Source organism: Hippopotamus amphibius, chromosome 17, assembly GCF_030028045.1.
Source record: "Hippopotamus amphibius kiboko isolate mHipAmp2 chromosome 17, mHipAmp2.hap2, whole genome shotgun sequence".
In the NCBI taxonomy this organism is placed as follows: domain Eukaryota; kingdom Metazoa; phylum Chordata; class Mammalia; order Artiodactyla; family Hippopotamidae; genus Hippopotamus; species Hippopotamus amphibius.
In genome coordinates this window covers 49,042,279-49,054,438 of record NC_080202.1, presented here as the reverse complement: position 1 = coordinate 49,054,438, position 12,160 = coordinate 49,042,279, and the positions used below count along the sequence as shown (strand labels likewise).

At 55.6% G+C, this 12,160-nt stretch overlaps 1 protein-coding gene across 3 annotated transcripts in view; it reads left to right on the top strand.

Annotated features, from left to right (window-relative positions):
- MRC2 (mannose receptor C type 2) overlaps positions 1-12,160 on the top strand; it is a 53,816-nt gene that overhangs the window by 25,923 nt on the left and 15,733 nt on the right. For all 3 annotated transcript variants that reach the window (XR_009050071.1, XM_057716820.1, XM_057716818.1), the window contains exons 2-10: positions 2,999-3,400; positions 4,118-4,291; positions 4,496-4,660; positions 4,823-4,936; positions 5,424-5,570; positions 8,183-8,371; positions 8,493-8,647; positions 9,975-10,082; positions 11,839-11,954. Coding sequence is in view for 2 of the 3 variants with exons in the window: in XM_057716820.1 (XP_057572803.1) it covers positions 2,999-3,400; positions 4,118-4,291; positions 4,496-4,660; positions 4,823-4,936; positions 5,424-5,570; positions 8,183-8,371; positions 8,493-8,647; positions 9,975-10,082; positions 11,839-11,954 (1,570 nt within the window). In the remaining variant the exon portion in view is untranslated. The remainder of the gene's footprint in view (positions 1-2,998; positions 3,401-4,117; positions 4,292-4,495; positions 4,661-4,822; positions 4,937-5,423; positions 5,571-8,182; positions 8,372-8,492; positions 8,648-9,974; positions 10,083-11,838; positions 11,955-12,160) is intronic.

Genomic DNA, 12,160 nt, shown 5'->3' with positions numbered 1-12,160 from the left:
TCCTCCTACAAATTCTCCTCAAATCCTTGGCAGCTTATAAAGTGTGCAGGGGTAGAGTTAAGGAACCCAGCTAGAAACAGCAGCTGGGAGGAAGAGATTTCAGTTGCTGCCTGGTGCTGAGGAAAGAAGAGTTTGGAATTCAAGTTCCACCAAGTTAGAGGAGCTTAGTAATTGCCTAAGGTTTTCTTTTAAAACTCTAGAAGGGCCTCACCTTATGATTAAACCCAAGGCTAAGGGCCACACCTTAAGACTAAACAGAAAAACCCTAACAACCCCACCCTAGCAAAACTTAAAACCAAGCCTCTACATGATCAAGATGATCCACCAGTAATTTAACTGCCTGCAACAGCATAACTCAACATTCTTTTTAGGAAGATAAAAAATCCAGACTCCCTATAACATGTCATCCACAAGTCCAATATGCAATAAAAAAAAAAAAAAATCCAGACTCCCTGTAACATTATCCACTATGTCCAGTATGTAATAAAAATTACCAGACATGCAGGCAGTGGGAAAAAGTGACCTGTAATCAACAGAAAAAATAGTCAGTAGACCCAGACTCACAGATAACCCAGATGTTGGAAAAACATATCAGATAACAATAAACACTTTGAAGAGAATTATGCTAAAGAATAACTGGTTGACACTTTAGATTGGGAGGTCAGGGAGGGTGTCCCTGAAGATGTGACTTTTTTTGAAATGTGAAATGCCAGGCAGAGGAAACAGTGCAAAGGCCCTGAGGCAGGAAAGAGGCCTGTTCAAGGAAGGGCAAGGAAGTCAGTGGGACGTGAGCAGGGGGTAGTAGTGTGATCTGACATCAGACTGGTAGGCAGTACCAGAATGTGCAGGGTCTTGTGGCTCATAGTAAGGAGTTTGAATTTTATTTGCAGAATGATGAATTGCCTTTGAAGGCAGAAGAGAGACTAATTTGACTTATATTGCTTTTTCTTTTACTATGAGAGAGGCCGTCATTTCAAATATTTGAGTCAATTGCATTTCATTTTTTTTTTAGCATTTCATTTTTTTTTTAGCTATGTATACATATCTTTTACTTATTTTCTACTATCTTGGTGCCATTTTACTCATAATTGATTATATTTTTTGTAGAACTTTTCATACACACAGTTTTTGTTTGTTTGGTTTTGGGGTTTTCTTGGCCACATTTCTTGGCACGTGGGATCTTAATTCCTTGACCAGGGATCGAACCCGTGCCTCCTACAATGGAAGTACAGAGTCTTAACTGCTGGACCACCAGGGAAGTGCGTAGAACTCTTCTCATTTTAGGGAATAAACTTTGCCTCTAGTGTTACATATATTTTTCACTTGGATTTTGATTTCGTTTATGGCTTTTTTCGTGCCATGAAAAAAATTATTATGTGTTGAACTTATCACTGTTTTCTTTATGACCTTCAACACTCTAATATTATTTTTTAAAGTTTTTTAAAGAACTTATTGAAATCTTTAAGAGATCATGGCGCCTGGTCATGAAGAGTGGCTTATAGAGGAATGGTCTTGGGGTTTGGACTCAGAACACGGGCCAAATCTCAGCCTTGTGACTCTGGTCAAGTTGTTTTACTGCCCATAGTCAAATTCTTTGCCTATAATATAGAACCATCATCATCATCATCATCATCAACAACAACATTTATGGTCCTCTTACTATGTGCTAGATCCTATTCCACACACTTTACATGTATTATTTCATTTAACCTTTACAATAATCTCATGATGGAGAAACCAAGCAATGTGGCCAACTCACATGGCAGAGCTGGGATTTGAACCCTGGCAGTCAGACTCATGCTTTCAAGGCATGAAAATTATCCAGAACAGCCAGTGGCTAGTGGATGCAGACCTGCTTTGGAGACTGGGATGTGCTGCATGGATGTGTCGTGTACTAAGTGGCAGCTAACGAACAAGAGCAAGGTGGTGAAATGGGGATGTCACAGAGACCAGGGTTTGCTTACTGGCTGTGGGTACCATGAGTGGATCACTTCACAGCTCAAACTCATGTAAGTTTTTCCTTTCTCTCTCCCTTTCTCTCTCTCTCTCAAAATCTTTAAGATATAATAACAGCTTTGAGATACAATTTACATATTGTAATACTCACCCATTTAAAATGTGCATTTAATTCGGTTTTTAGCATGTTCACAGAATTGTGCAACTATCACGGCAATCTGATTTTAGAACATTTTATCACCCTCCCAAAGAAACCCTGTACCTTTCCCCAGTCACTCCCTGTTTTCATCACCCCAACCCAGCCCCAGGCAACCCCTCATCTACCTCCTATAAATTTAAGTCTTGGTTTTTCTGACGTGCAGGGGGCAGGTTGGATTTCAGTGTCTTTCATAGAGTGTCTGCTCAGTGAGGTAATAGGTGAGGAGATGTAGGATTGGGAAGCCAGAGAGCGAAGCGCTATCTAAAATCTAAGGCGTGAGATGGTTCTGGGCATGATGATTGGGTTTTGCTGGGGGCGGGCGTGGTGAGTGGTTTGGGAAGATTCTAAATGAGAGGAAAAGATGGAGCCAGTGAATCTGCGGAGCAGGAGGGGAGAGTGAGACAAAACGACTCCAGGCTGGAGAACTCTGATGCAAAAACAACGCTGTGTAACAGAGGCTGGGACCAAGGTTGCAGCGTGTGTGGTGTGTGATGTGAAACACCTTCACCCTCCTCCCAAGATCTTCAGAAAAGTAAACAGTTCCCAACTTGCTATACGGCATTGGGTTTGCTTTAGGGGATTGGATGGAAGGTGGAGTCCTGCCTCCAGGTGGCGAGTGGCTAGAACAGAGGCTGGTCATGCAGGCTCTGTCGTGACTGGGCACAGGGGGACAGCAGTGCTCTCGCCACCACCCGAAGGGCCGGTAGTGAGGACTGAGTGATTTATCACATGAGAGAAGCCTCGCAACCGGCCTGGATCATGGTCAGTGTCTGCAGGCAGCCTGGCCATGAAGAGCAGCCAGGAGACCCCCGTGATGGCCTCGTGTCCTGCCTTCCCTTCCAGAACCCAACGTCTTCCTCATCTTCAGCCATGGACTGCAGGGCTGCCTGGAGGCCCAGGGTGGGCAAGTCCGAGTCTCCCTAGCCTGCAATGCCAGCCTTCCTGCCCAGCGCTGGAAGTGGGTCTCCCGAAACCGGCTCTTCAACCTGGGCACCATGCAGTGTCTGGGCACAGGCTGGCCGGGCACCAACACCACCGCCTCCCTGGGCATGTACGAATGTGACCGGGAGGCACTGAATCTTCGCTGGCACTGTCGCACACTGGGTGACCAGCTGTCCCTGCTCCTGGGGGGCCGTTCCAGCAACACGTCCAAGGCTAGCACGCCCGAGCGTGGCGACCAGACGCGCAGCGGCCAGTGGCGCATCTACAGCAGCGACGAGGACCTGTGTGCTAGGCCCTACTATGGTGAGAGGCTGCTGGCAGGGCGGGGCTGGAGCCCCAGATGTCGGGGGCCTGGAGCCACAAGGGACAGACGCCGGGGTGACAAAACCTTGGCCTCCACAGACCTCTAGCAGTCACCTCTTTCATTGTAATGGGAAGCATTTTGGAATAATTGAGAAAATGAACATCAAGGCATTTAATATGCTTTTTAAAACATTACAAAGTTAATGCACTCTTGTGAAGACCTCAGACAGTACAGAAGTGTATAACGTAAAACTAAATGAGAAATCCTTTCCCTCAGGCTCACTCTTCAGGAGAGACCCCAGGGTAATCCTCCACAGATGTCTTGATCCCCATTTTGCAGGGGGGAGAACAGGAACTAGAGTCACCCAGTGAGGGGCCTTTCCTGGTGGGCAGCTCCATCCTAGGGGTCCTTTTCCGGGAGTTCCAAGATGGAATTTGGCGTGAGGGGCAGCTGAATTTTGGAGAAGCATTAGGGGCACTGGGGAACTGCCCCCCCCTCCCCCCTCCCCCCGCCGCCTTCCCAGCTCTATGGGATGAGCGGCAGGACCTCTCCAGGCTCCTGGGCTGACCTGACAGGCAGAGGGAGCCTTCAAGCCACTGTCTGTTGCCCCTGCCCACCCTGGCTTCTGGGGTTCCGGGGGGTTTTCCCTGAGGGATGAGCGGACTGGGCAGCCTCTGGGGTCCAGATGCCAAGGGCCGGGCTCCCCTCTCCTGCAGAGGTCTACACCATCCAGGGCAACTCCCACGGGAAGCCGTGCACCATCCCCTTCAAGTACGACAACCAGTGGTTCCACGGCTGCACCAGCACGGGCCGCGAGGACGGGCACCTGTGGTGCGCCACCACCCAGGACTACGGCAAGGATGAGCGCTGGGGCTTCTGTCCCATCAAGAGTGAGAGCAGAGTGGGTGGGCTGGCAGGAGGCTGGCCCTGGGGGCGGGTGTGGGTGGCAGCACTTTCTGGGTGCGAGCGAGAAGTGGCCCCTCCTCGTAGCTCGGGGCAGCCTGTGTGGGGTCTCTGCACTCCTCGTGGGACCCCCTGTGGGCCCTGCAGGAGAGAGCTGGGGAGGGACCCACATCTGGCTGTCGTGGTGGCAGGTAACGACTGTGAGACCTTCTGGGACAAGGACCAGCTGACCGACAGCTGCTATCAGTTTAACTTCCAGTCCACGCTGTCCTGGAGGGAGGCCTGGGCCAGCTGCGAGCAGCAGGGGGCGGATCTGCTGAGTATCACGGAGATCCACGAGCAGACCTACATCAATGGTGAGCCTGGGGGCAGGGCGGCAGGCACCCGAGACCCTGCCCCACCTCTGGAGGGGGCCCTGAGCCCTCTCTCCTGGTGGGGTAAAGATGCCATTGGTGGGGCAGGGGGTGCAGGGCTGGGGATGGGCGACCCCCTTCTCACCGTCAGCATCTTGCTGTCAGGGCTGCTCACTGGCTATAGCTCCACACTGTGGATTGGCCTTAATGACCTGGACACCAGTGGAGGCTGGCAGTGGTCCGACAACTCGCCTCTCAAGTACCTCAACTGGGAGAGTGGTGAGGCGCGGGATTTGGGGCGCAGGGCGGCCAGGGGACCCCACAGGCGCTTGGTCTCCTGTTTACGCCTCCCCTGGTACCCTACTCCAGGCGATCAGTGGGGATGGGGGGCAGATTTCCACCCCCTCTGGACTGGGCGCCACTGGTCCGTGCAGCACGTTGTCTGAATTAGGAACCTTTGCCCTTTTCTCGGGACACAGGGCCTGAGGGGGGACTAGATTCATTCCCCCTTCATCCGCGGGCACCGGGGCACCCAGCGCACCAGCAGCCTGGCCAGGGCGGACGGGCGGGCGGGGCTGGAACGGGCTGCTGGGCCGCGGGTCCAGGACCGCGTGGGCCCAGGTGAGGCAGCGGGAGGGCCGAAGCGGAGCGCTGGGCATCTAAGCCGGCTCAGGTCTCCCCGGGAGCACGGGGTTCGGGGCAGGGCTCCCCGGCCAAGGGGTGAGTTTCTCTCTCCTGGGGCGCTGGCGCCCTGCCCTCCCCACAGATCAGCCGGACAACCCGAGCGAGGAGAACTGCGGAGTGATCCGCACGGAGTCGTCGGGCGGCTGGCAGAACCGCGACTGCAGCATCGCGCTGCCCTACGTGTGCAAGAAGAAGCCCAACGCCACGGCCGCCGAGCCCCCGCCTCCGGGTGAGCCGAGTGGCCGCGGGCTGGGGGTGGGGCTCGTCAGGGCCACCGCCGGCCCAGCCTCGCGGCACAGGGGGCTCTGATCCTCCCCATTCTCTAATGGTTCAGCCGAAGTCTGAACAAATTGAAATGTGCCATTAATGCGTTCGGGAACATTTGTTGAGAAATGTTATCAGATGCTTCCTGACTCTCTGTGTCCTCCTGGTGGTCACAGCCTGCTGGAGGTGACAGACATCTCTACCCACCCTTGGAATATCCTAAGTTATATGCCATTATAAAAAATATACTAAATAATTAGAGGGGCCTAGAGAAGAAATTGATTAAGCTCCTGAGAGTTACGGAGGGTTTCGTGGAAGTGACATTGGATTTGGGCCTTTCAAGTTGAGTGTAAGTTTTAAACGGCATAAAGATGTGTGAGGGAAGGGCATTCCTGGCAGAGGGAACTGCAGGTGCAAAGGCGTGGAGGCCTGAAAGTTCACAGAAGATTGAAGGATGGTGAGTATTGCACCCTAACTAAGGGTTAGGAGACAGGCGCTAACTGCTTACAGTGTGGTCCTCAGACCAGCAGCACAGCATCACTTCCCAGGTGATGTTATAAATGCAGAATCTCAGGTTCCCCCCCCCCCACCCCCATTAATTGAATTAGAACCTGCATTTCACAAGATCCTTAGGCGATTCATGTGCAGGTACAGTTTGAGAAGCACTGGCTTAGAGGACAAGGGGACAAGAACAGTTCAGCGAGGCAGGTTGCAGCCAGTCCCTGGAGGATCTTGGCTTCTGGGTGAAATTTGGGGGGGGCCAGGTAGGCTGTGGGGGCCTTTGCAATGTTTTAAGGCAGGGAGTGTCTTGCTCACATTTGTGATTCACAGAGATAGCTCTAGGGGCAGGGGAGCATTATGAGGTGTGGCCTTGGGCCAGCAGCTTCGTCTCCAGGCTGCAGACTGAGGATAAACTCATACCTCTTGCAGGCTTGCTGTAAGGCTGGAGACCTGGCCTGGCTCAAAGGAGCATCTCCATAGGTTGGAGGGGCAGGAGTCCAGTAGTTATGGAGTGAAGAGGGGATCTGTACAAGGAAAACCAGAAAAAAATCCACAAAACACAGAAAGTAAAGAGCTTACAGAGCAAACCTTTTGCTTCTGACCATTAAAATGTTGCTAAAGGCCACTGGCCACTGCTCTCTCCCCTCACCCCCTAGGGGGTCAGGAGCAGAGGTTTAAAACATTGGCATCTATGTCTAGGGCACCTCACCTCCAGCCAGGGTGGGGGCAGGGGGGAAGCCTGGGGCAGGCGTCAATTCCAGGGCTTCCCTCTCTGAAAGGAGGGCCACGGGGCCGGTGTGGGCAGGCCTCACCTCTTTGTGGCCCCCATCGGGACTGGCCCCTCACCAAGTCCTCTGTCCCCTGGATCTGCCCAGTGTGGCTGCTGTGGGGAGTCCTCCCCAGGGCCTCACGGACCTGTAGATATGTCTCTAGCCTTGGATTTCCTCTTTCAACCCAGCCTCCGTCTCTCTCCATGAGGTGTGTTTTCTAAGCAGTTTCTCGGGTGGGTTCTGCCTTCTGGGACTCATCATCAAAGGCATGTCATTTCGGAGGCAGGCGCCATTGTGCCCCACTAGTGTCCACATTTCCTGAGCTGCCTTCCTCCCGCAGCCCTCGGGTCTGCGCACACTAAACTCTTCTGTCCAGGTGGAAGCCTTGGATCTTAGCTCAGCTGCTGACACGAGATGATTGATAGGTCTTGAGCCAAGGAGGGAGCCCGCCCAGGCTCTCAGCCCTCCCCACTCTGCTGGGTCTCCAAGAGACAGTGTGGCTGGACCCTGGAGCAGCTCCCAGGATGGAGTGGATCCCAGTGGGGCGATGCTTCCAGTGGGTACTTGCTTTCTTGCCCAGCTAGGCAGAATCCTGCCCGAGCCTGACGTTGTGGGTGGTTTGGTGAAGTCTTGTTTTCTCTTGCCAAGGCCCAAGTGAGAGCTTGTTTGCATCAGGTGCCCTCGGACCCCAATCCCTAGAGGGTGAATTTGAAATGCATGGAAATGGGGGTGAGGAAGGGCCTAAGGCTGGCTAGTTTCTCAGCCTTAGGGTTCAGGGAGAGGAGCTGGGGGTGGTGGAAGGAGCAAAAGTAAAAATCGCAGCCAGGAGATGCCTGCCGAGCAGCGGTGACTTCATGAGCTGCTGACCTGCAGGCCCCCGTTCCCCCACCCCCTTCATCCCGGGCCGACGGGGCCACACTCCACGGGTGTTCTTGGAGACAGTGACAGCGGTGTCATTGATTAAGTGAGGTGGACATGAGCTACGTTGGAATCTTATGGCAGGAAACCCCATTTACAGAGGAGGAAACGGAGGCTCTGGGGGCTGGGCTGTCCTGACTCCCCATCCATCGCTGTGAGAGCCCCAGCGAGAGGGGGCCGTCCTTGGGTAGACTCTGCCACCGCCTCTTGGCGCTCCAGCCACCTTGAGGGTTTCGTCTTTTCAGCATCAGTCCGGATGCAGACCTTGCCTTGGTGGGAAGGGTGGATCTGGGCCAGGTTAGGGGAGGAGGTGACGTCGACACCCAGCGGGTCGGTGCCCGGGCTGGGGGGCTCCGTCCCTGAGCAGTGGCCTCTCGGGTCTCCGCAGACGTGTGGGCCAACGTGAAGGTGGAGTGCGAGCCCAGCTGGCAGCCCTTCCAGGGCCACTGCTACCGCCTGCAGGCCGAGAAGCGCAGCTGGCAGGAGTCCAAGAAGATGTGCCTGCGCGGCGGCGGGGACCTGCTCAGCATCCACAGCATGGCCGAGCTGGAGTTCATCACCAAGCAGATCAAGCAGGGTGAGGGGCCGCCCCACCCCCACGCCCATTCCGGAGGCTCGGGGACGGTCCCTCCCTCCCCTGCCGGTGGCCTAGGCCCACCTTCCGACGTCCTCTCTCCCCGACCCCGCCACACCCCCAGAGGTGGAGGAGCTGTGGATTGGTCTCAACGATCTGAAACTGCAGATGAATTTTGAGTGGTCCGACGGGAGCCTCGTGAGCTTCACCCACTGGCACCCCTTTGAGCCCAACAACTTCCGGGACAGCCTGGAGGACTGTGTCACCATCTGGGGGCCGGTGAGAAGCCCCTTCCCCTATCCCAGGGCCCCAAACCTATCCCCAGCCTCCCAGTGCCACTGCAGCTGAAGGATGCCCTGCCCTGCTGTCGGCTCCTGCCTGTGACACCACCCCCTTGCCTCTCGGAAGCCCAGGCTTCCCCATCCTGTCCCCTTCCCTTCCACGTGGAGAGATTGCCAGGGTTTAAATCTCCTCTCCACCTCCCGCTCGCTGGGTCACCTTGGGCAAGTTACTTAACCTCTCTGTGCCTCAGTTTCCTCATCTGTCGGTGGAACTCTAAGGGTGCCAACCTCCGAAGGTCACTGGGAGGGTTCACGGAGTTAATTCTTGTGAAGCTTTAGGACGTTGCCTGGTGCGATCTTGGTCTCTTGCCAGCTACACTTCCCCGCCGGCAGGTGGCGTCAGAACCCACATTATGTGCAAGTGCCCCTCATGCAGGGCTGCTGGGTGCCAGCCCTACCCAGCCCAGGGTCCTGTCTCTTTAAGAAATGATGGAGTTGTGACTATTTGCCATGGCTTTGGCTCAGACAGTGTGGGTGGATGAAGGAATTGATCCAGGGCTTCAAGCAGAGAAAAGTCTGTCCCTTAAAAAATGGGCAAAGGTAGGGACAGACTACCTACTCCAGAGACAAGAGAGGACATTCTGCTGTGAGATGCAGCCAGCGGTGCCAGGGACTGTAGGGACATCTGGCTTAGAGGATGCTATTTAAAAATTTATGAACAATTATTTATTGAGCATCTGCTATGCACCAGGCATTCTTCTGGGGGCTGGGACGCATTAACCTCTCCACCCTCCGGATGGAGCTCAAGGCAGACAGAAACTGCTGGCTGGGTGCACTGGACACAGGAGGGCTAAGGCAGTTAGGAGGGGCCAAGGACTGGGTTCCTCTTCAGCTCCATCAGCTGAGGGCAGGGTCTGGGCACATGGCCTCTGCTCACCCTGCATCTGCAGGTCCTGGCTGGACACCTCGCCAAACTGGGAACCTCACCTGTCTGTCCTGCTAACAGTCCTGCCAGCTTGTTCTTGATGTTTATGAAATGAGCTGTAAGTAATTTAAAAGAGCACCTTTTCCCATGCAGACAGTGCTCGTCAGAGTTTTGAGGCACTTGCACATCATCTCTGTGTGCTCCCATCAGTCCTGTGAGGCTTATAGCACTAATCCTGCACCCCCCATTTTGCAGCCTGGAGCACAGACAGGTCAAGCTTCTTGCTCAGAATCACACAGCAAGTCAGAGGCAGGGCCAGGTCTAGAGTCCAGGTTCGCTGAAGGGGTTTGGGAGATTTGGGGGAGATAGATTCAGACTCTGCCTTACCCTGTATCCCTAGGAAGGTCGCTGGAATGACAGTCCCTGTAACCAATCCCTGCCATCCATCTGCAAGAAGGCAGGCCAGCTGAGCCAGGGGGCTGCTGAGGAGGACCATGGCTGCCGGAAGGTGAGGGTGCTTCTGGAGCTGCGCTGGGTGGGGCCAACCAGAGGGGCTCCCAGGGGCGGGAGGGCAGGTGGAATCCCGGAGCCTCCCGTGGCATCCTCCCTTCCTCGGCACACTCCTTCCTCCCGCTGTCCAGAGTGCTCCCTTCCGGAAGGAGTGATGTTGGATGAGGTGGGGTGAGGGTGGGAGGCTGCTGGGAGGAAGCAGAGCTCCCCGCTCACACCCCCAAGCCCTGAGCGCCCGCTCCATGGAAAGCCACAGAGAACCCGGATGCAGGGGTGGGCGGGCCCCCAAGTCTGTCCAGTCATCACCTGAGTGGAGGCTGCTGGGGAGACCCTGGTCCTCTCTGCACCCCCACCCCGCTTTCCCACCTCATGTGCTAGCACAGTGTGTGCCTGTCTGTCTCCTCAGGAGGAGTGAGGCCGTCCTGTGTCTTTGGCCCCGGGGCGGGGGGGGAGGGGGTTAGGACTGAATGGGGGGAATGAATGAGTGGGGGAGAGAGGGCATAAATGAGTGTGAGGGGGTGGTCGACCTGTTTCCCTCCTCCAGCCACCTCCCCCACCCAGCCCCAGATGAGCAGAAGTGGGAGCCGTGTGGACTGGTATTTGGAGGCTGCTCATAAAGGCCACTTTGTGGTGTTCCGGCCCCCGGCGGCTCCATCTGCAGAGGCCACGCCCACATGCACACGTATGCACGTATACATAAACAATATACACAAAAAAATACACACACGGGCACAATACACACAGACCCCCCACATACATATACACACATATGCACATATACACACACAAATACACACATAGACATACACCCACACAAACATACACACACATACATAAACACACACAGACACACACCCCAGCTTCTCTTCTGCGCTGGCTCCTGGCCAGGGGGCTGCTTCTCTCTCTCTCCCAACCTGCAGCCCCCACCCCAGGGATCCCACCCGAAGGCCTGCTGGAGGCGAAGGCCCTGGCAGGTGCCTGGTGTCACCTTAGGAGGAGCAGGGCTGTGGCGGGGATGGATGCAGCCTCAGTGGTGTGGGTTCCGGTCTGCGTCCCACCTGTACTGTCTATACTACATCAAGCCGTGTAACTTCTCTGAGCCTCAGGTCCTCCCCTGCAAGGCAGGAGCAGAGAGGCCCTCAGGGTGGCCCAGGGGACAAGAGGTGGTGGGTTGAAGCCTCCCCGGCCTCGGGGCGGGGGTGGGGGGTTGGCGAGCCAGCCGTGCAGGTGGGGTGGCCTCTCTTCCGCAGCTCTGTGGCCCCTCGCTGAGGGCCTGTCCCCACTGTCCCCCGGCCAGGCACATCCTCCGTGTGCCCCAGCGTTTCCAGGCCCCTGAGGATTACCCAGCGCCCCCACATCCTGGCCGCTCTCCCAGCTTCTGGGCTCTGGTTTCCCAGCCAACTGGCAGTCTGCCCACTGCGTCTCTTGGTTCAGATACCCAAGAGAGAAACTCGGTGGGCCGCTCATCTTTCCTGGCCAGCCCACAGGCCGGGTGACCAGCGGCCTCCCGAGCAGCCTCCCTTGGGCCACGCTTCCACCCCAGGTCACGGTGGGGGGGGAGTGTGGAGTGACACGTGCAGAGCACAGCCCAGGAAGAGCCGGCTCTGGGGTCAGACCAGTCTCCGCTGTCCTGTGCCTGAGCCTGCGGAAAGCTCAGTGGTGCCACTGACGGCACCCCCCACCCCAGGATTTATGGGTGAGAGAGGAGCGTCCTCCCCCCAGACACCCCTTTTCTGCCCACTCTCTCACGCCAGGGTTGGACGTGGCACAGCCCATCCTGCTACTGGCTGGGAGAGGACCAGGTGACCTACCGTGAGGCCCGGCGCCTGTGCACCGACCACGGCTCCCAGCTGGTCACCATCACTAACAGGTACAGGAGGGGACCAGCCCTCCCCTAAGTCATGGCCTAATGTGGTTCCTCTACCAAACAGGGCAGCATCCTGCCATCAAGTGCAGAGGGGGCAGCATCCTGCCATCAAGTGCAGAGGGACCCGAGTCCTTTGAGCTTCAACTGGTTCCAGGGCCTTTTTCTAATATTGTCAGAAGAATGGTTCGTGTGTATTAAGCGAGCCCAGT